General features: G+C 44.5%; 1 protein-coding gene across 1 annotated transcript in view; it reads left to right on the top strand.

The window, feature by feature from the left end:
• The window catches only part of XKR6 (XK related 6), a 164,875-nt gene extending 142,535 nt beyond the window's left edge, over positions 1-22,340 (top strand). The window contains exon 3 of the mRNA XM_083828666.1: positions 6,786-22,340. Coding sequence (XP_083684792.1) covers positions 6,786-7,750 — 965 coding nt within the window. The 3' untranslated portion in view covers positions 7,751-22,340. The remainder of the gene's footprint in view (positions 1-6,785) is intronic.
• The last annotated feature ends 1,667 nt before the right edge of the window (positions 22,341-24,007 follow it).

Here is a 24,007-nt window from a genome sequence, read left to right as displayed (position 1 = left end):
CAGCCCCCCTGCTACCAAACCCTTGCCACATAAACCCAATATACTGGTTAAGGAAGTGTTCTGAAATTCTATGAGGAAAATTAATCCAAAACAGTCTTTAGTATTTATTTTCTGGTAATAATCCATATTTATCCATGTAGAAAGTGAAAAACAAAAAGAGGAAGAATGAGGGAAGAAAACAAAAGTTATTGTTTCCCGTAAAAGGAAAAAAAAAAAAAGAAAAAAAAAAATCAAGCATCAGACTAAACAGGAACAAATAAAATACGTCTGGGGGCTGAATCTGACCTCTTTTACTCTGGTGCAAAAAAAAGATTAAAAAGTAAGGGAGAGCAACTCTTAAGCAATGTTGTTACATGAGCAGAATCTGGCTCGATCTCTTTTGTTCAGAAATGCATGCATCAAAACAAAAACCTGTTCCTAGATTCACGCTGAGCTTGAGGAAGGGACGTGCCACCCAAAGGGGAAAACACGATAACAGGGCTCACAGCACGGAGCCTGAGCAGCCAGTGAGTGATGGGGAGGAACTGAGATGTAGCACTCGGCATTAAGCAAGTGCTTCCTTCACACAGGGGTTGATGGAAGGGTTCATGTCACGCTGAATACTTGCCGTACTTGCTATCCAGCTCACCAGAAAGAAATGTTGGTATATTCCCATTTTTTAAGAGAGTCTTCAGGAGAACTGATGTCAAAAAAGAAATAGAGCACCGTTTAAGCATCATTTTCAGCTTTAAAGGGACAGGTACCACAGTAAATACTTGCAAATATGCTATGGTAAGTGCATTCAGATTACTTACAGCAAATAACCTGCAGCTGGATTCATTATGGAAACTGTACATGCCTCTAGTGAAAACCTCTCCCTTCAGTAGAACAGCGCTGTGAGTAAGGGAAAAATGGATGTATTGTTCATTTTAATTTTTTTTTTATGTGATTTGTCTACAGCTTTTATTAGAGTAGCTGTAAAGCCATGTGTAATTGAATAGTGTTAACAGTCCAGGTAGTCTGGTATGGCTTTCCATGCACTGTTTTTGTTCCTGCATGGACACGGGCTTTGAAAACAGAAGTGGAAATTTAAGGGGAGTCATCGGTTTGAGTCTCTCATGGATGTTGATTTTTCAGAGAGCTTCATTACATTTCTGAGGTGACCTTTTCTTTTTCTGGGCCATCAGTAGGAACTAAAGCCTAAAATTCAGTCTGCCTTTGTGAGCTTCAGTGAGGCTCCAGGACCTTTCTTTGTATTCAGAATCATTCATGCTCCTCTCCCCTGCTATTGGATCTCTACTAACATTATACTCTAGTCCACTCATGTTTTCATGATCCCCAAAAAATGATTCTTGTTTCCTTTCCTCAGAGACTCTATTTCTTGGTCCAACACTTTTCTCAGAAAATTTAGTGTTTTATACAGATGTCTTATTTCCTGCTGCTTTCTCATTTCAACATTTATTGTTGTTCAATCTCCATGCAGCTTGTGTTAAACAGTCCACTTAGGACTGTTCATTAGGTCCCCCTGAGAAAGGCAGAATTACTAAGTCAAGAATCATAAAATCATAGAATAATAGATTCATAGAATGGCTCGGGTTAGAAGGGATCTAAAAGATTACCCAGTTCCAACGCCCTGCCATGGGTAGGGATGCCACCCACTAGATCAGGTTACTCAGGGCCTCGTCCAGACTAGCCTTGAGCACCTCCAGGGATGGGGCATCCACAGCTTCTCTGGGCAACCTGTTCCAGTGCCTCACCACCCTCTGAGTGAAGAATTTTCTCCTAACATCAAATCTAAATCTTCACTCTTTTACTTTAAAACCATTCCCTCTCATCCTGTCATTATCTACCTAAGTAGAAGTAAGCATCATGGCAGTTCAAGATGATGGGTGAGTTCCAGATTCAGACACCTTAACAAAGGTGTCACTGACGGAGGTGCCTCCATGTGATGGGGGTATCCAAGCTCCCCTTGTGATCAGTGGAGATGTAGGCAATATAGCCTCTAGACACTGACCTTTTTTCATACAGCTCTGGCTCCACTGGCTATAATAAGTAACGAACCACTTTGGTTGGCTTTCATCGTAGAATAATAGAATATCCTGAGTTGGAAGGGCCCCACAAGGACCACTGTGTCCAAATCCTGGCTCCACACAGGACCATCCAAAATCAGACCATGTGTTTGAGAGCATTATCCAAATGCTTCTTAAACTCTGGCAGCTCGGTGCCGTGACCGCTGCCCTGTCCCAGTGCCCGACCACCCCTGGGTGCAGAACCTTTCCCTCACACCCAGCCTGACCCTCCCCTGTCCCAGCTCCATGCCGTTCCCTCGGGTCCTGTCGCTGTCCCCAGAGAGCAGAGCTCAGCGCCTGCCCCTCCGCTCCCCTCGTGAGGGAGCTGCAGGCCGCCATGAGGCCTCCCCTCGGCCTGCTCTGCTCTGGGCTGAACAAACCCAGGCACCTCAGCCGCTCCTCCCACACCATTCCCTCCAGACCCGTCACCATCTTTGTAGCCCTCCTTTGGACATTCTCTAATAGTTTTATCTTACATTGTGGTACCCAAAACTGCACAGGGTACTCAAAGTAAGAGGTGGTACTCAAAGTAAGTCTAGCGTCACTTGGGATACCCTGAGTGCCCAGCCTCACTCCAACCTCAGCCCCCAAATGTTGTTGCTTTCTGTATGCATGTTTGTCATATCAGCTTACTCCACAGGTGGGTCTTGAATAGCCTAGAGCATCTCAAATTGTGCTGGAATCCTGTCTGTGATGGTTGCACATAGCCCTAATTCTCCACTGAGTAAAGTTAGAGGCATCACTCAGGCATAACACCTCAAGATGGGTCTCTGCAGTAGGAGATGAATCCTATCTGAAATGCCATAGCAAGGTGCGCTGTTATGTGAAGGAGATGTATTCCTTGCTTTAGCATGGATTTTATATGAGATCTTGAGTAAATACTTCAAATCTTGGTGCTTAATCTGTCAGGTGGGGACATTTTATAGCTTTACCTCACTGCTGAATGTAGGATAGATGTTTCACCGTAAGGACTTTGGGGCATGTTGCTAAAGGGATCTGGGGAACTAATTCTTGTGATGTGTCATTCAAGGCACATGGGCTTGACTCCTCAAGGGTGCTGACTACAGCCTGTGAGTCACCCACTGCTTCCTAGCAGGTGATAGCAGGAGTTCAAGGACTGTTGTATGGCCTGGTACAGAGGGGTTAAAGATAACAACAGCTTGTGTCACCCTGAATTGTTATGGGCAGGTGCAGCCATAGGGCTTCCAGCTGGAAGGTGATGTCCTGGCCCACACAGGCTCACACAGGCTCAGCAGACCATGGCAGGTATTTTCTGCTCCCAAGACTAAGCACAGAGGGGGTGGAGTGGGAGTGGGCTTTTTGTAATGACTTCAGTTTCAAACCAACCCCAACCTTGATTTGATAAACAAAGCTTGGAAGGGAGTTGAAGCCCACTCATGCTTGGATGAAGGTGCGTCAGTTACCATGTGCAAAAATAAAAATAAAAATAAAAAAATATTTCCCATGTGATCCAACTTTCCAGGACTTTTTGTTCCAGTTATAATTGGAGAGATCTCTATAGCTGTTCAGAAATAAGGCCTGGGAGAAGTGGAACAGTAAGGAACAGTTTAACCCAGGGTATGTGAAAACTGTACATTGTATGAAGAATTCAAAGGCTAGAAGCAACAGGGAAAGATGCAAACGAGAAACTCATGGCCAACATGACAAAAGCCAAGGTATGCTTTGTCATTTACGTCTGTGTGAAACATCCAGGGAATAATTTCTGTGGCAACTCTGTGAGCAGTACTGGAGAAATCTTCATATTGCTCCATGGTTCCGGTTGATGTCCACCTACTGATTGTACCCCTTTGACACCCAGCCCAAAACTGCATTCAACACAGAGTCATGAATTTTTAAATAATGGCAGGAATATGTCAAAATGTCTAGAGATACTTCACACACACACAGAGACCTGAGTGCAAATGAGGAGGCAACAAACTGTTTTGTAAGGTTAAGACTCATCCCACCTGACTGCTGGCGTTCACAAGTCCCCGCACTCCCCTGTGAAGGGATGGAGGCAGACACTTTGGGAGCATGAGTCAACCCCCCTGTCCCACACATGGATCTTAGGACAGGGTGAATCACTTTCTGGGGGTGTCTGCCTCTCTCTGTCAGCTCGAGGAGATGTTCAGATGACTAGCAGCAGGCATGGTACCATGCAATGAGAGTGACTCAACACATGTACCCTCAGCCAGCTCCATGCAAATTACAGCAAAGACTGTGATTAGTGTAGGTTTCTGCACTGAAAGCATTACAGTGGGAAAAGCCTTTATGTGTATACTGGGTTTTTGTTTCTGGTGTATTTTATTCCTCTCTCTATGCTAGAATAAATGAACCCAACAGAAATATTTTTAAGCCAGAGTGACACATCTGTCTCTTGTGGGTTGGCGCTGCTTGAGTTTCAGTATACAGGTACATCTAATGCTGTATATGTTTCTAGTATAACAGCACTAAAATAAGCCAATACATGATTTTTTTCTTTTCTGTTAATCATGGAAAGTTTTTAAACGGAATAGGTAGAAGGTATTGCTTCAAGTGATACTTAACATAGTGGGGATTACCTTAAAAATTTGTGACATTGCCCAGGCTTCAAAAACTGTTAATCACATCCATTAAAATTATAAGGTACCTTTAAAAAGCAGGCAGGCGAAAAATAAAGGTAATCTACGTTTATTTAGGGCTAAGGCTATACACTTTTCAGAAGTTTCCATCCATCCCCACAAGTCCTATACGCAAGTGTTTCTTACCAACAGTTGTAGGCCAGTTGTGGTTTTCCTCAGGTTTCTGCCCTAAAGCTTCCCTCTTTGGTAAGGCCACTGATCCAAGGCCTGGTTCGTGTTTTGCATTTTTGAATTCTGAAATGCCAATGTAGTTGTGTCAGCCCAAAGCCAAAATATTCAAAGACAGACTTGAGAACTGGTGGAAAGCCATGGTTTTGGTGGGCCTTTGGAGAATTTCAGTGAGGGGCAGAGATGGAGGCCTGACGCCCTTCCCGGTCACCTTGTCCAGCACCCCTCCTCCAGACAGAGCAAGGCTGGAGGGGTGGAAATCTAACCCCACCATGCTGTGGGGTGGGCTCCTCAAAGAGAAGAAGATAAAGTCTCAGGAGCGGCGTCTAAAGAGCTAGCAGATCTATTTCGTGTCGCCATGGGAGCCAGGCCCTTGTGGGCAGAGGTAAAAGTGAGAAGGAAACAGGAGAAGTAATTTAAGCTGTTCAAACATTTTAGCCTTTTAACCCTGAGTAGCTGCAGCAAGCTGTTGCTTGGGTTTTCTTAAAGGTAAATATAGCTGGAGCTATTTGCCAGTCTGTTACGCATCTGAGATGGAGGGGCGTTTGTTGTTGTTTGTTTTGCGTGAGACCATTCGTGTTTTTCCTTTAGATTTTATAGGTGATGCTCCCAGAGAAATCTTTGGCAAAGCCCCAATCAAACTAGAACTACCAAATTATTTTGCTTCCCAAACATGTATCTTAGTCCATTATCTGTTTCCTCACCAGCAGAGCAGTTGTCCAGTGAACTGCAGTGGGAGCAAAGGAATGTGATGGCAGTGGCCCTTTTCTTTTTTTGAGGAATCTGTCTATTAATTTTTATTATGATGGTTTGCTCAATGAGTTGTTCAATTCACCCTTGCAATAATCAATGTTAATGTATTTTTAAAAGATTATCAAGGTCCTGGAGTATGATGGGGCACTATTTTATCCATTGGAAAAAAAATAGTTTGTGATGGTTGTAATGTGAAATAAGATCCGTCCTCTTTGGAATATTATGGTGTGGCTGTCCCATGCCAGGGTGCAGGGGCATGAGCCAGGAACCAAGGGTGACCCCAGCATGGGCAATGTCCTCACTGGTGGGATCAGTCCCACAGGGTTCAAGAGCACTGGGCAGAGCCAGGTGCTGGTAACAGGTCCATTAGCAATCCCAGGCAGGGCAAGGGGATGGAACAGGTCCAAGGTTCCTCCAAGGGGTTCCACAAGAAGCAGAAGGAGACAGGGCTGGAGACATGACTTCAGTGTTGGTCCCAGGTTCGTTCTGGAGACCGGGCTGGAGACAAACTACCCACAGTATAGTTCTTCCATCTATCCTGAAAACAGGGCAGGGGAGGGATCATGTCCTGTGTTTTGGCACTATTTGGGGGATATCTATGAGTCTTGATGGCATCTAGATATTCCTCTGCATGTGACCACAGGGTGATAACAAAACTGAACAACTGCCTATTTTTCCCAAGGGTGAATGCAAACAGAGATTCCTGATCAAGGCAGAATCAAATAAAGTCAATGTGAATGCAGCTGGTATGAAAGTATTTTAGAATAAAGAAGACATAAAAGGAATATAGTTGCCCTGCTTTTCCAGTGGTGTGCTCCAAGAACCTTTTCTACAGAAAGAGACCTTCATACTGGGTCTGTAACCTTTAGATGGAATCTGGATTTCAAATTATCAAATCAGGATGAGGACAGAGGCTGTTTACAGTAGGAAGAGAAGATCTGGGGTGGGGTGGTGGAACCCAGAGCTCGTGAAGATAAGCATAATGTGCTGCGTCAGAGAACTCATGAATGCAGCATCGATTACAATTCCCACACTGATATTTCTGTATTTCTCTCCTCCAGACTGTAAGGACTACCTGACGTGTGTTGAACCTTTGGGCTACTGAGCCTGCCCCAGATGCAATAATTTAGTGAGCAGATGATGTTTTCAACCAATCCTCCTGTCTAACTCAGTGGATCTGTGTGTCTTCCGGCAGGTGTGTCCTCTGTGGCCTCCCTGATGTCCCTGGCTTGGGTGCTAGCCTCCTATCACAAGCTTCTTCGGGACTCTAGGGACGACAAGAAGAGTATGAGCTACAGAGGGGCCCTCATCCATGTCTTCTGGCGCATCTTCACCATCTCATCCCGAGTTATTTCTTTTGCTCTCTTTGCTTCCATCTTCCAGCTCTACTTTGGGATCTTTGTAGTGGTCCATTGGTGTGCCATGGCTTTCTGGATCATCCATGGTGGGACAGATTTCTGCATGTCTAAGTGGGAGGAGATCCTCTTCAACATGGTGGTAGGGATTGTGTACATTTTCTGCTGGTTTAATGTCAAGGAAGGGCGGACTCGATACAGAATGTTTGCGTATTACACGGTAGTCCTGACGGAGAACGCTGCCTTGACGCTCCTTTGGTATTTTTACAGAGATCCTGACACTACTGACTCATATGCCGTGCCAGCACTGTGTTGTGTCTTTCTTAGCTTTGCTGCTGGGATAGCTTTGATGCTGTTATATTATGGTGTGCTGCATCCCATGGGGCCAAGAGCTAAGATCTTTGCCAGCTCCTGTTGCGCCGAGCTGCTCTGGGGCATTCCTTTGCCCCCTGATGTTGAGCCCATGGCACCCCAAACCCCTGGGTACCGGGGGGCCCAGGCTACGCCCACCAGAGCGGTCACGGAGCAACAGGAGGAACTCACAGCTGACACTTGCTTGCCCGTTTTCCAGGTGAGAGCAATGGTACCATCTACTCCATCTGGGCGACCCTACCCCCCCGAGGGGCCTCTCATTAAGATTGACATCCCGAGAAAGAGATATCCTGCATGGGATGCTCATTTTGTAGACAGGAGGTTAAGAAGAACTATCAACATCCTCCAGTATGTCACCCCCACAGCTGTAGGTATTAGGTATAGAGATGGACCTCTCTTATATGAGTTGCTACAATATGAATCTTCACTTTAAAGCTCCTTAAAGCAAAAGTAAAAGAGGGGACCTTATTTTTGTTTACGGTAAACACAGATCATGAAACAAACACAAACCTTCAGATAAGCTTTCTTTCTGGTTGCTGTATGTATAAAAAAAAAAAAAAAAGATATTCTCTATGTTTTGTAAGTAAAAACAAAAAGAAAAACTTTTCTTTTGTTTTTTACACACAAGAAACAGTATTTCAACTTCCACACCTAGGATTCACAGGTGGAGAAGGAGGCATCTCCACATCAGTTTTATACCGTACACCAAGTGTAGAACATTATTTATGGGATTGGTGCTGATTGAAAAATAAAAAAACAAACAAACAAACCTACAACTGCCTTATGCCCTTAGGTGCTGAGTTTCATTAAGTACTGTCACCTTTCTCATGCAAAACTCTTTGATGATTATATGCCAGGAAAAAGAAAAAAAACACAACTGAAATACAAACCTTAAAATTAATAATAATAATAATAATAACAACAACAATAAAAAAGAGAGAAATGTATGAAAAAAAATCACATTGATCTTATTGGATTTAGCATTAAAAAAAACAAATGTCTAAAGATAAGAAAGCAAAGCTACCCCCATTGGAGTTTGATTTTTCAAAAGGCTGAAAGACAATATCAGGTCTGTAACTCTGTTTGGCAGTGCATTTATAACACCATTTGGCCAAGCCTGCGCACCTTGACCAAGTCACGTTATAAATGTGGTCCCACCGTGTAACCCTTTTCCTCGTGTAAACGGGCCATGCGTAATGGTCGGTTTGCACGGGATTAATATGGCAATGCAGTATCTGATCTTGTTTTGAACAATTGCACACGCATAAGCACCACTGGCTTCAGCGGAGTAAATAACAACCGCCTGAGCCCAGAATGAGGCCTGCCATGTTGATTTCTGGAAAATAAGAAATCTGCAAACGTTGAAATTATATACCAAAAATGCTATACTAAAGTACATTTACACATATCTAATAACTATTTCAGTAATAATAAAACTCAGCATAGTAGCAAAAAGCGAGTCAATTTAAAGGCACAATACTTGATCAGTGACTGGCAAAATAATTTGACCTACTGTATCATTTTAAGGCTGTGAAAGGCATACATGTATTATTTGTAATCTCGTGTAAGACCTGTCACGTCTCATTCAGTGCGAGCCTTAAAGTGATTGTAAAGCATCCTTCGTTTCATTTTTGGGTTTTTGGGTTTTGATTTTTGTTTTGTTTTGTTTTGTTTTTTAAGGAAAACAAAATCTGAAAATCGGTATTAAAAAAAAAACACAAACAAACAACAACATAAAAAAAAAACAACAAACTTCTTCAAACGGTAATAACCTGTAAACTGACTCAACGTCTTGAGATGATTTGGTGCTTTGTATTTTTGTTGATGTTGTTGTTGTGATTTAGCTGAGAATTCTTCAACTCGGTACATGTGGGGAACTGCTGATAAACTGTCTCGTGTCACCCTCGACTGTAAGTACATGGCAAGAAAGAACACCACAGGAAATTCAAGAGCATAGCGAGAGCATCGTGATTTAGCTTAGCCTTCTCACCGCAAGGAGATTCTGCCACCTCCGATAATGGCAAAGCGTAGACGGTCGCCTGCCAAGGGTCGCGTGGTTGTCTTGACATTTCCAAATAACCCGCTCGCTGTCTGAACATTCGCATCTCTCGACTTCTGTTTCTGTGCTGGAATCTCTGTTTCGAGTTAAATCACAGGGTTGTGTCTATCTAACACCCTTTTCCTTTTCAAGAGTATTGCTCCTTTAAAGGAATATTCCCATTTCAGGGCATCTTTTCAATCCCACCGTCCCTCTGCTTTGGAGGGGAAAAACAACAACAACAAAAATGATATTTTTAAGTGAATACTGTAGTATTTTCTGTGTGTAATTGCAATTTTTTATTCCAGAAATACTGTAACTGTCTAGGGTGCAAAACTCCCATGCTGACCTATTCTGAAAAGGTCAGCACGGGGGGATATTTTTTAATTATGATTATGATTTTTTTTAATTTGATGAATCAGTTGTTTTTAATTATAATAGCATTTAAAGAAACTAGTACAAATTTTATATAACAGTTTAACGAAGCTGAATGCTTTCTTCGCCTGAATATACCTGAAGAGAAACATTTTTTTCAATCAGTAATGCTTTGCAGTGTTCTGAGAAAAATGTAGGTTTTTTTTTTTCAGTTGTGTCATTTTGTTATGTAAAGAAAACTTTTAACTTGTGTCTGTCCCTTTTAGGGAGGGCAGGACTCATTCACGCCAAACTATAGACACACGGCAAAGTTTATTAAAAGCCAAATTGTCGCTGGTACTGTAATTCCCAGTCAAACTCCATTTCAGGCAAATGTTTCTGGGCTCTGATTACAACCAACACGATGGTCACATTTTCAGGCAAAGGGAGGTATTTCATCTCGTCATCCCCTACCTAAATTCCCAATCCCTTTTTTATTGTGCACACATATATCCGTATATGCACCTATGCATATCTGTGAAAAGCTTTCATTTCCTTTCTCTGTTGTCCGTGTCCCTTAACCAGTCCCCTCTCAAGTGTCCTACTAACATGTCGCCCTGTTCCTTCCCTAATCAGTATGCTGTCTCCATCAAAAGAGGTAATTTGTGAAGTGAACTTGCCATCCTCAGCTGCTGAGCAATTTTGCACCACTGTCGTACAAAGACAAGGGTGCCCATCCTCTGGCAACCAGCCTGTATTTCTCCTCCCAAGACTTCACTTGGTTCTTTTTCTGCAAGGATTCACCCTTCATGCTGACGTACATTTACTCTGATCTGCTCCCCTGAGCCTCACACCCTGCGTGAAGACTCTCTTTAGTCCTTCCATGAAGAGGTCTCATCTACACAACCAACTTTTCATTGGCAAAAGCATGAGAAAGGAATGGATGGGCCAACCACTGCACTGTTCCCTGGGGACATTTCCTCCAGAAGATGGCATCCTCATTTCAAAAAGCACCAGGAGAAGGTCCCCTTCCGTGAGTGCGTCAACCGAGAAGTCTGGTTTGGAGATGTGAGCCTCCTGAACAGCCAGACCTGCCTCTTTGCACCAGGACAGTGAAATGAGTCAACGAGCCAAGGCAACTCTCCCTGGGAGTCGAGGAGGAGACCCTTCAGCGCTGCCTGACCTTCTCGTGAGCATCTGCAGCCTGCCTTCCCTCAGGAACGGGACCCTCGCTCCACAGCACCACACTGACAGCCGTCCTCTCCCACCGCAGGAGCGGAGGGGCAAAACACTCTAGAAGTGACCTTACCTCTCAACGCAGTGCTAATTTCTCACAGCCAAACCAGCTTGACTAAGGGCTTGACACATCTCTGCTCCGAAGTCCTCCTTCTTCCTGGCTCGTAGTACGGATGACAACGAAGGCAGGTACCTCCTCCGTGTGTTAAGACTGTTTCATTTTCCGTGTCACATAAACTTTCTGCCTCTGCTACTCGTCCTCGCTTTCAGTGATCCCCACTGGCATCTTGATTTAGCAAAAGATTTCCAGTGAGGGCCTGTCCCAAAGCTGGAGAACTATTTCCCTCTGAAAGACTTCAATACAGCCTTAACATAAAGCTCTGCCACCACACCCAGCGAGTGTCCATGGTGTTCGGTTTGGGGTGGTGACCATTTCCTCTAGAGATTATCTGCCAAAAAGCGCCTTTTGCCAAGCCAAAAGCATGGGGAGCAAAACTGCCCCCAGCTCCTTATTCGTAGCAATCCCAATGCTGAGAGTCTTGTCGTTGCCTTTTTTTTTTTTTTTTTACTTTTTTTACTTTTTACTTTTTTTTTTTTTTTTTTTGCCTGTGGGGTCAGTTTGGTTTTTGCTGTGCACTCTGGCAGGGTGGTCAGTCACTCGCTTTGGTTGCACCGGGTTTTTAACTCCCCGCCTTCTCCCTGGTAGGTTTGTTATGTCACGTCCCACCTTCTTGCCAGAAGATACTGCATGAGGGGTTTTTTGAACTGTCATGGAAAAGGTTGAGGCCATAATTATTCACATCACAAGCTCAGCGGGCGACTTCTCTGGGATGTTTGTGCTGCCGAATTCACCCTGGGAACATCTAAATCAGCCACCCACGCCATGCCAGCGCAAACCAGGGCACAAGGGCTCCACCACCCCCGCTGTTAAAGTGCTGAAACCCTCCCTGGCATGGTTTTGACCCACTCCAGCGAGCCCTGGGCTTGGGCACAGCTTGCACAGGCATTGACACTTGCCAAAGACCATCCCCAGCTGGCAGCTTGGATGCGGCCGCTCTGCTTTGGGGTGAAGTTTAGTAGTACGGATGTGGCCAGCACAGTTGGCTTCATGGCCAGAATGGATCCTGGCAGTGCTTATTTTGCTAATAAAGATTTATCTGTATGCAACAGACCGGGATTCAGGATTTGGTGGAGTACATCAGCTCTGGCCTGGCATACTTCTATTTTCTGCCCAGTTCAATGGACAGAGTATTTTTAGTTCTCTGTGTTCTTTTTGCTGAGCTTTTTTTCTTTCGCAAACAGCATCACTTATATTGTGCTGATGTCAACCCATCCCTCCCTCCTGCCATCCATGTCAGATGGCTGGCATGCTTAGTTTGGGAGTGTTATACATCTGCAGGCAGTTAACATGGAGGCATGAATGGTTCAGACCAGACCAAGTCAACAACGGAAATACAAGAATTACAAGGTCCCTGACCATGCCTTTGTCATGCTTTGCCACCCACACGAGATGTTTTTCATCCAAAGCACATCCAACCTGGACGGGAGAAGAGGAGCCAATGCGGTGCAATTGCCAGTGGAAAGTGCAAGTAAGCCACCGATTTCAAGAGTAAATATATATTTTTCAGTGTTTTGGATGGGAGCTAATTGTCTGCTTCATCCTGTCCTTTTCTGCACCTGCCAAAAATCAGTAGCCATTTGCATGTATTTGTATTTAAAGCTGACTAGATGAAATGGGACAAAATTACTTTCAAGCTTTAGTCAGTGGGCTGCTAAAATCTGGCTGATGGTGCTCACGAGGGGAGTGGTGCTATTGACTTTCAGAGAGCGATCGTCCCTTGCCCTTCAGCTATATTTTCATACACACAAGATTCACTTCACAATTTATCCCTGCTCCTCACCCCTACACAGAAATGCATGAAGCATCTGTCGCCCATATACCTGCAGCATGAGCAAACCTCCTGAAGAAAATGTGGTCTGAGGTTCCTCCAGCATGATTTCATAGAAGCTCAGAGGTGCTTTGAAAAGGAAAACTTACTACTGTGCATTTGCAAAACCTTTTAGTGCCTGCTTGCTGGGCAGCGTGGGCAAGAGACAATTTGGAAGCTGCCAGAGTCAGTAAAAAATTGTAGAGACAGGCTTTTCTAGGATCTTTTCTTCTGTTACTGGGTTAGCTTTTCTCTGGATTCTGTTCAGATCAAATGTGGTCATGCAAAAACAAAAAGCAACAACAACAACAAAACCCACGCAAAAGAAGGTCCATGCCAATCCCCATAGAAGACAAGGCAGAGGATATTTGCTGGTAGGCATGATGTGAACTCAGTTGTGCACCCTTTGCTTGTTGAAGCTTGCATGTTGTTGTTACTTTAGCAGTTGTCTAAAGCCCTGGGGCTTTGAGGATGGTAGTTTCCCAGGGTTGTGATTGCTGTTTTTATTTTTCCTTGGAGCTCAGGTGTATTCTGGTGCAGAGAATCTCAGCCTGGTTTGAATGAGAAGATGTGAGGCTATCCCAAATAGACGTGGGCAAACCTTTCACTGTGTGCAGAACGCATTCCCAGACCTTTGGGTACCGCTAGAGATTGTCGCAATCTGCTTCTTTCTCCATGAGCTCGTTCAGAATCACTTCATTGTTCTGTTCTGTTTGAACCTGGAAATAACGGTATGGGGACTTTTTTCTGCTGTGGTGTGATGTGAAGAAAGGGAGAACCCTTCCTGCTGAGCTAGATATTGCCTGAGTTCAACCCTCGTTCCTTACTTGAAGCTCAGGCTGTAGGATAAAATGAGATGGCAGATTGCTGCATATGTTCCACGGGCTATTCACCAACGAGGAGGGAAGCAACTGGTGACAATTAAAATAAATCTGTGTAAGCAATCTGGACTTTAATATAAATTTAAACATACATGCAACCCAATTGGAAAGGGTAAAAATGAATGATGATGATAAAGTAATGTGGACTATTGTTTCCTGCTGTATATTTTAAAACAAAACCAACCAAAAAAACACTGCAACTAAAAGGCATTTCAAGCAGACAAAACTGATTTGAGAGCGTAAACTTTCCCCCTCTTTGGGACACATGCAGCAAGGTAACTGTTTGAAAACCAGGCACTGTTGTACACGGGGTTATTTGGATTTTTGCATGGCTGGGTTTGTCAGATGGTCTTTTTACAGCGAGCATAGCAAGAGGCCGCGATCGAAAGCTCATTGCAGATTTCTGGGTGACGGGACTCCTGGGTTTCAGCCCCAGCTCTGCCACGACGTTGCTGTGTAACCTTGGGCAAGTGATCTAACCTTTCTGTGCCTACCGTTTACCCATCTGTACATGGGTATAATAATATTTACCTACCTCACAGGGGTGTTGTGAGGCTTAAGCAAATGCGTGCAAGAGGTGCTGGAGTTGCGCCGTGATGTTTTCATTCTTGCTGGGTTTGTGCTGTTATCAGGAATGAGCAGTAGAGGGGTTGGTTACAACACGTGGAGGGAAATCTCGCTGGTCTGTGCATGTGTCGAGAAAGTGATCTTAAGTCTTTTCTTTCCCCAAAAGCAAGGAATGGAGAAAACTTCTGTGCGCCAACTGAATAGCCTTGCTTTCCCAGTCAGATCTAATAGCATTGTTTGCAGTATGATTTTCTAACCCAGCAGGTGACCTTTCCCTTCTCCTTTCTGTTTCTGGAAACTTGAAACTAAAGATCACAAAAGTATTTCTGAACCGAACAGATTACTGATGAATACTTGAATTTCTTTAAAAGTTGCTCTCATCAGCCACGGTTAAAGTGCACTAATCTTTCAGTCATCAGCTTCCACCTGAATACAGTGAAAAATTTGCTCACGCTGTTTTGGAATAGCCTGGACCTTGCTTGGGAGGCTGGTATACTGTTTGCTAAGGACTCTTGTAGGCACGGGAAAACTAGAGTCGCAACTGATAAACACGTGAAAAACCTTTTGTTCTTTTTGGTTTTGCCTTTATGTTTCCTGACTGCCTAGGGCAGCACAATAATCGCAGTTTACTTGGTCGTATAGTAGCTTTTTTCGGATGGTTTCCTTATGTGAAGGGTGAAGGTGGGTTGTGAGAGGATAATCTAGAGTCAACGGTGCTCACACGCGGCTCTTCTTCAAGCACCCGCTTCCCTGGAGAAAACCTGGGCCATGTCCAGAAAGACTAGGCCAGACCTACCTTCAGTGTCCTTCCTCAGGCAAAACCCCTTTTCACCAGCAGGAGTTTTGGCTGATGATGTGTCCGTCAATGTGGATTCACCCCTGGTTTAACCCCCAAATGCTCGGGTGAAACCCAGGGTAGTTCTCGCTAGAGTGAGGGAAGGAGTTCTGGTCATTGCTCCAGGTATCGCCAGCGGTCATGTAATTCAGAAGGGAAAAAAGCATGTGACAGAAAGCCTTTTATTTATTTATTTATTTATCCTTTAAAATTATTACTATTTTTTCTTGTCTGTGTCCTGACCATCATATAATCTTTTCTTTTTTTTGAAATGCAGCGTAAGGCAAGACTTCCTGCCCCCTTTTCGCAAGGCGTTTTGAAGCCTGCTCGTGCAGTCCTTATGCAGGCAAAAACCCCTGGGGTTTGGTGTTGGGCCTCTCTTGCTCTCCTGAGTAAGAACCGTGAAATTAGGCCTATTCCAGATAACCGGGCAGCCTTTCAGGGGGCCGTCTTCTTCGCTTAACCCAAGACCTGCCTTGCACGGAGCCAGAACGAAGCTAGGAAACCCTCCTCCTCTTCCACCTCTGTCTCAGTCTGCCGCCTCTCTTCCTTGTCCCTCTCTTGTACCACCATGGGGAGATCGGTCAAAGTCTTCTGGCTCCATGGGCCGGGCTCTTCCACATGGCTAGCCATGCAGCCACGTATCTTCCCTCCGGGGCAGGGCACGTTCAGAAGCCCTCTTCTCGCAGATGGGCCTCTTGACACGTGCAGCGGCTTGGGGTCTGCTCCTTCCCCGTTCATCTCCCCAGCCATTTCTTTTCCCTGTTTTAAGCACTTCAGCTCAGTGCTTCTGGGTTCTTTTTACTGCTTCTGTTCAAAAAATAATAATAAAAAAAAAAAAAAGATTGAAGCTGGAAAAAAATCACAGCAATGTAACTCCTTCGGTGCTATGCTAACTGCTTTGTTCTACCCAACCAAATGCTGGCCAACATACAGATCATCCCTCTTTGTCCTAAGAAGCACCACACATCCGTGTCTTGAACAGGGATGGACGGAGAGGGGTGAGAGAGGGCAAGAGCGGTTCGGAAAGAGATGAAAGTCTTATGTGTATCTAGTAGAAAAAAAAAAAAAACTGAAAAAAAAAAAAGATGTAAATGCAGACTGCTTTCAAAGCTAATTGTCGCCCACCTCGTGGAAGTAAATAGGATAAATAGGATACAGCCTTTAAGGTATTGAGGGCATTATATATATATATATGTATGTATATATATAAGAAAATAAAAAAAAAAAATCACCGTATCAATAAATCGCCCTTTAATTTTCCTGAAAATGCACTGTTCGACAGTAAACCCACCTGGCTGTCTTTGCAGCCAGCTGTTTTACTTCGAGCCGCTCCAGCAGCAATGGCTATTTCAACTGCAAAGGTCAAAAGTCAGGAGGGGAGAGAGAGCTCCTCCTGCTGTGTGTTGGGTCTGAGCTGGAGCGGGTGGCTATGAATTTTCGGGATTAAAGGGACTAGTCGGCTTGTATGCCTCTGTCTATATACACAGTCCTGTGGAAATACAGACAGGTATACATGCCATGTTACTGCAGCAGTATATATGTTTTAATATATATGAATACATTGCAAATCCCAAAGGGCTTTTCAAGATGAGGAAGGTAGTTTCTGGTGCGAGCTGCTAGCAGTTTGGGGATTGCAGGGAGGGTTGTAATAAATGTTCCTAGTACGGTTTCTTAAAAGTGAAAACAGGGCCAAAATCCATCAGAAGCTTAAGGGCCTGCTGGGGAAATGCTGTACCAACTGATCTTCCTCTTTTTAAGGACTTTGGAAGCCAAAATCAGGCCAAAAATTATGGCCAAGTGCAGTGTCAGTAAAATCAGAAAAGCTCCACTGATGTCCTCGCACTCCCCATCCCCAAAACATTCACTTCTACTGGTGCCAGGGGAGCCCGGACTGGGCATTACTGGCCCTACTGGGCTTTCCTTAACCCGTGATAACAGACTTTTTGTTTGAGCTTGTGGCTTTTTTTTTAAGATCAAATAGGTCTTGGACAAAATCAGGAGTTTCTTTCCAAGCGGAACCATCTGAGTTTGGCAAACCTGTGACCTATGCAGGGGTTCCCGTAGTGTCTGGGCCTTGCTGGCTTCCCCTGCCACCAGTACCAGCATGGCAGTGGGAAGAGGCAGCAAACCAGGTCCTCCTTTGTGGGGACCCGACCCCCGAATCTGATTTCAAGCCCTTAGGATTCAAATGCCAGCTGCCACCCAAAGGGAATGATGATTGTTTTCTCTCCAGATGTCATCCTCATCCACCAGTCACAAGAACAAGGAGCTCATATTATCCCGTGTTTGCCAATAAAACCCACTGCCAGAGCCCCCCTCCCTCAAACCCAGCTGAACACCACCTGCACGCCACCCCCGTCTTCCCTCTCCTTTCTTCCACCTTAAAAGCAAACACTGTTATTTCCCAAGTAACGAAGATCCAGGACAAATGCCAGATGATTACACCTGCAATCTGTTCGCTTTAGGATTTTATTTCAGTTTCAGAGGGCATATGAGTACACACAGAGACGTACGCCCGCAGAAATTTCGCTAGTCTGAAGCTGAAGCCACTTGACTTCAGTGGACTTGCTCTGAGCTGACACTGCTGAAGGAGAAACCACGCACCAAGTGTCCCCCAGGGTCACCCCCAAATTACTGGAGTTTCATGCTATTCCCATATAATCTGGTGGGGTTTTTTTTCAACAAATACTGAAAACTGGGTGTCAGTCAGCAAATTTATGATGGATAAGTAGTAGGGGAAGTGTACTGGTTCTCACTTATCCGTAGAACTCTTAGTGCTACTCCACTAACTAAACAAGCCTTAAATTGGGTGTAATTGCAGCCATTTGGAGGAGAGCTGCGATGCATGTTTCCTAATGGTGTCGAAGAAGGTATCACAGCCAAATCCCATGGCCCCGTCTTCTCTGTGTAGGGAGAGTGAGAGGGAAGAGATTTTACATCAAACATCAACGTTTGCCATTAGCTATAAAATGTGCCCTCTATCAGAAAAAAAAACTCAATGATTTTGACTAATGGTTCAGCTCTCCCAACTGTTTTACCATTCCAGCCTTTTGTTCCGATGGGAATGGGAAGTAGTTTCAGACGTGTTTAAATCACTCAGGGAAGGGCTCTTTCACATCTAGGTCTGGTGACTTCCATTTGTGTCATCGGGCCAGGTTCAGACCATTCCACTAACAGCGATGTGATTCCCTGGTGTGAAACCAGTATGAGATAAGAGCAGGGGTGAGGCCCATGCATGATATCCCATGTATTGCTTAATGCTGATGTACTTGGAGAAAGCCTTTCACCATGGCCCAGTCCTGGGAGCAGTTCCCCTGAGAACAGGAGTTCCACGGAAAGCCTAGATATTTTGGAGGTTTTTAAGATTTCTTGATTGCAGAGAAATATCATCACTTTGATGTGGTTTTTTTTGGATGGACTGTGGTATACAGAAGGTAAAATAATGGTGCCTGAAGATCTATATTCTCTTTCCATCTCTGCTACTGGCTGTTGGGTAGGAAAACCAAGGAGATTTTAGGGATGCCTCAGCTGATGCCTACCTGCCCTGCCTGAATTCCCTAGTAACATTGGTTTGTGTTCCAGGGAATGTGATACGGGAATGGTCGGGCTGTTGGCTGGCTCCCATCACCATCCCCACCTCCAGCCCTGGATCTCTGCCATACTTGCCCCATGCATTGCAGCAAAGCTCTAAAGATCCTCGCCTGCCCTACGGAAGTGTTGGGAAGACAGGCTGGTTAAACACTTCTGGCAAAGCTCTTGAGCAACTTCTGATTGAAAGGAATTCTCTTAAGTTCATGGTGTCTTCTAAAATTAGCTTTCATCCTAGGAGCACTTTTGATTAGTGAATTTTGATAGTACTGGAAAATTGGCACAGCCATGGAGAATAGCACAATTTAAATACTTATATTTCAGAAGTGCCAGTTTTCCCCATAAACATTGAAATTTGACTAATCATTGCTGGAACTCTTTGTTAGCATTCAAAACCTGGAAAATATTCTTGTGCTTGATTCCTCAGACAAACCTTATTCAAGGAGCACAAATTCCCAAATCACCCGAAAAAGAGAAGCTGTTAAAGCAGGACACCTGGGTTCTTCTAATGCTTTAGCAGTGTAATAAACTGTAAGCACTGAATATTGCCCATCCGTCTTGCAGTCAGTGCACTGGGACCACAGCCAGGATTAGTACCCCTGAAGTGGGGGTACTAACATCCAAAGTGTTGTAGGGCTGCAGTGTTCGTGCTGGGCAGAGCAGGTCAAAGCAATGCAGCAAGTCCCCTTGTCCATCTCCACGCAGCCTGGCAGAGACAGAGAGGGAGGCTGATTGTATTTGGGCTGTTACAAGGAGCGTAAGATGCCACGCTAAGCTTTTCTCCATCCTCTGAAATGCTTTGCTCTCCCTTAGGAAAGCAGCCGTGGAAGTCAACTGAGAAGCCAGGGATTTACTACAGTCCTGTTTGGGCATGGAGTCGGAGAAAGCAGAGGTGGAAAGAGCATGTGGGTCATCAGGCACACCCCCAGGAGCCACATCCCTGCATCTCTTTGTTCCCCTAAATCCTGTCTAGTTGGAAATGATCCAAAGAAGGGCCTTGTTAACCCCAGACTCTCTTGATACGACACATTAAACAGAAATAGTGGTCTAAGCTTTCCTAGTAAGAAAGTTTTTGTTTTGTTTTGTTGTTGCTTTGTTTTGATTCTAGTTTTGCTAACTAAGCTTGAAACTCGGTCATGCCCATGCCTTGAATTTTGCCTTATTAACCAAACTCAGCCCATTCTGGACCCAGGTCATTCATCCGAAGCTGTCCTTCCAGTGCCGTTTGACCCAGCTGCGGCTTGCAGATGAGGAAGCCCATCCACAGATAGCTCCTTTACCCCCTCCGTGGTGGCATTTCAGCGCCTCTCCCAGTTCCCGGCAAGCTGCACATGTGGCATTTGGGAGATAGAAGGAGCTCCCTGCTCTCAGCTGGCCACAAGAAGCAACCGAGGGCAGCCCTGACCCTCGTCTTGCATTCTCCCGGAGCTTGGTGGTTGTCTGGATCTAGGCAATGCCACGGGGAGCGGGGTCAGGCTGCTGCCCGAAAAGCTGCTTAGATGGTGGCTTAGATGGGCTGGGCTGACAGGTGTCAACAGGGTGCAAAACTGGTGCTATTAACTCGGCAGAGTGCCTGCCAGTCTCTTTTTCTTTCTTGATCACCCAGCAATTACCTTACGCGTGGGTTTATAGGCACTCTGTAGTGACTTCTCTTTTCCCAGGAGGGCTCTCGGTAGGCAGTCTGTCTTGTTCCCCAGCTCTTCCTCTAATTCCTACATCTCGGAGGGCAAGGTGGGCACGTGCGTGGGCTTCCGTGCGAATTCATGAGCAAAAGGAACAGAGCGAGGGCCAGCCAGAAAGCTCCCTGCAATCCGGGGATTCACTGAGTGAGGAGGGGATGAGAAGCACGGGATAAGACTCGAGAAAACCCTACATGCGGATTTTGATCTCTGTCTCAATCCAACGGGACTTCGGTACATCCGCTGAGACTGCTGCCTGTGGCCGGGACAGTTTTGTCTCCGGGCTCCCAGGGAGTGACAGATTGAGATATTCAGGGCAGGGCTCTGCGGAGGGATGAGATCAGACTCGCTGAGTGCCTTCGACTTCCTCTTGCTCTAGTGGAAGCTGAAGGCATCCAGCACATCCCAGGAGGCAGCCCACGTCAGGCTGTGCCCTGTTCCTCGTACATTATGTTTTGAGCGTCACCGTACATCAGTGTGAGCATCCTGAACGTGGCAAGATGTGGTCTTTTTAATTTAGGAAAGCTGTTGAAAAGTGTCCAAAGTGCTAGATAAGAGCTCGCAAGATCAACGTGCTTGTTAAAAAGACCAAATTCTGGCCTCCGTTTCACCAAGGCACCGGGCACCCTGTACGAACCCCGCTATTTTTTAAGGGATCGCCCTCTTTTTTCTGCCATCAGCAAGACCAGAATTTGGCCTGGCCCCACCTGCCCTCATTAACTCCAGAAGCCCTTTATTTGTCGACAACGGTGATGTTAGGGCAGTGACATTTCAATTCCCCAAACCTCGTGGTGCCTTTTCTTGTGGTGCTTACCCTTCACAGAGCTTCAGTCAAGGCAACCACTCAACATCGAACAGCAATGCCAGTACTTCTCCGTATCACGTGCCAGTGCAGTAACAGAATTTAATGTATACATATATAAATATAGATAGATAGATAGATATATTGCTATTGTTATAATTATATATATATAATTGAGGTTCTGATGCCGCTGTATGGGGAATGGACCATTCCTCTGCAGGATTACACACAGCTCGAGTGAAACCAACAGCTCAACGTCCTGTCAAGGGTTGCGACCTGGGCAAGGAGCTTCTCTCGCGCGCGTTCCTTCTCCAGCTCCTTTCTCGCCTCCTGCCCATCTCCTCCCTGCTGCCAGGATCCGTTCTGCACCGCAGCAATTTCTCACAATTGCTGGGGCAGTTGCCCCGTGGCGACACCGTCCTCCCACTGCAGGACAGGGAGATGTCCCCTTGCTGCGAGAGAAGGACGGTGTAGCGGACGGGGCAGTATCCTGGGGCCGTGGCTTTGCTTTTTCTGTTGCACCAAGGGGATACAAACCTCCAGCTCGCAAGCGGTGTTTTCCCACTTTGGGAAAGCTGGCTGCCCTGCCCGCTGGTGAGCATCCCCATCTCCTCTTCCTGAGCAAGAAACCCACTCGGTGCATTATTTTTTTCCAGTTCGGATGCTCTGTTTCCCACACTGCTCCGGTGACGGGGAGGAGGGAGGCTGGCAAACGCCGTTTGCTTTGCTCATGACAGTAGTTCTGCCTGACTTTGGGGGGGACTTTTTTTGTCAAGGGACTGCTGGGTTGGGTCAATCATCACCTTGTCGTTACCTATTGTATTGCTGAACCTAAGGGCCCGTTTCGGATGGAACAGATGTTGGTTGAGTGAAGGTATTTTCTACTAAAGGGAACAACACCAATAATACTGTAAAAGGTGCTAGAATCAAACCTCATTTTATATACTTTGGTTCTTAGAGAAAAAAACAAATACACAGAATTCTTCCTGTGCAGCCTTACTGTAGATTGTTATAACCAACTCTTTATCCAAAAAAACAAAAAAACAAAAAAAAAAAAGTGAAAAGGTTAAAAAAGGACAAAAATGAAGCGATCCTGTATAAAGTGTAACAAATATGACTTTCCTATATAAATGTAAATGATCAGACGTATATTAAAATGCACTTGAGGCAGGCAGCAAGCATGAAAAGCTTTTGAAGCAGCTTTTTTAATGCGCAACACCTGTCTTTTTTTGTTTGGCTGGTGCAAGAGGGAATGTGCCAAGGCATTTTTATTTCCTTTTAATTCTGGTCATGATTTTGGGGGGAAAAGGAAAGAGGGTTGGGAGGGTGGGAGGTTTAGCTAACAAGCAAACCTGGAATATTCATCTCAAATAATTTTTGTGGTGTGGGGGTTAGTTTATGACACTGAGGACTGTGTTTGGACTCAGTTCCTTTCTCAAATGCTTTTGAAAGCTTTGTTGCCTGCCCCAGGTGCTGAGTATAACTCTTACCTCAAGAACGCTTACAAAAAAAGTCAATTGTTTTTTTCCCATCTCTGGAAAAATCAAACAAATGACAACAACAAAAAGAAAAAGAATTGAAAAAGCAAACAACCAGCAGTGAATGAAGTAATGAAAATAAAAAAGAATGAAGTCAAAGCAGAGGTTTGGTGATCAAACCAAGCCATTCTGGTGCTTTTCCCCTTTTTATGTTGCTAAAGATCAAAATTACATGAGATGGGCTAGGACAAGTTTGTGGTCTTAGGATGTAGCAAAAAATGTATTAAAAAAGAATACACATTTGCATGGAAAAAACTCTGATGGAGCATTTAAAGAATGGCTGTTTCAATGTCAGACGTTTAATGTTAGCATGTGTGTGTGCTGTATATAATACCTTTCCATGTGTGACATGTACAGTTGACTGAGGAAAAAAAACACGTATGGAACCGAACAAAAATAATAATCAAATGCTATTTTATCAGATGATGCACTTTTTCACCTTGATGAGAAGCCACTGTTCACAACTATGCAATCTTCCAGTTTCTCTCTCTCTCTCTTCTCTCCAACCTCAAATTTCCCAACTATTTTCCATAACCTAAACCGTTTTTTCTTTTGTACAAAGAAACACAAAAAGTTCCAAACTCTGGTTCAAGGTGAGAGTGCTACTGTGACTTTTCTCAAACGATAAGAGCTAACAAACAGACAAACAAAAGGGGTTTGGTTTGGTTTGGTTTTTAAGAAAAAAAGGAGGTTCGGACATGACCCTCTTTATGTTCTCTAAGTGAATTGATGTTTTCTACATGTGCCAAGCTTCTGTTGACTGTTTTTAGGTTTGGTTTTGTTTCTTGATTCATGTTCTATCTCTTGGGTTTTAGAATTGATTTATTTATTTCCTTATGTATTTCTTTTTTCTTTTTTTTTCTTTTTAATTCTGGTTTTGTATTGTAGGTATTGGGGATGTGAAGATGAAGGTGAAATTTGGCTTAACTTCAAGTGTTTTAGTACATGTGTGTGCTATATGTATATAGTTTTCTACATAGAAAAATTTACGCGCTTTTTAACGCACTTTACGACATATATGTATAAAGTTGTCTATATAGAAAAAGTAGTGAGTGTTATCTGACCTTCAAAGAAGAGATTTTTGATTAAGAGAAATCCAGATATTTGAGTATCTCCCGCGCGCGTGTGTGTGTATTATATACTATATTATATATTATAGAAATATATAATAGCGTATGTCCATGTTAGGGTGTGTATAATAAATACACGCATCCAAACACGTGACCATGCTCACCTATACC

The sequence above is a fragment of the Anser anser genome (genome assembly GCF_964211835.1).
Source record: "Anser anser genome assembly, chromosome: 3".
NCBI classification, from domain to species: Eukaryota; Metazoa; Chordata; class Aves; order Anseriformes; family Anatidae; genus Anser; species Anser anser.
The sequence above is the reverse complement of the archived record's forward strand: the minus strand, read 5'-3'. Positions and strand labels throughout refer to the sequence as shown.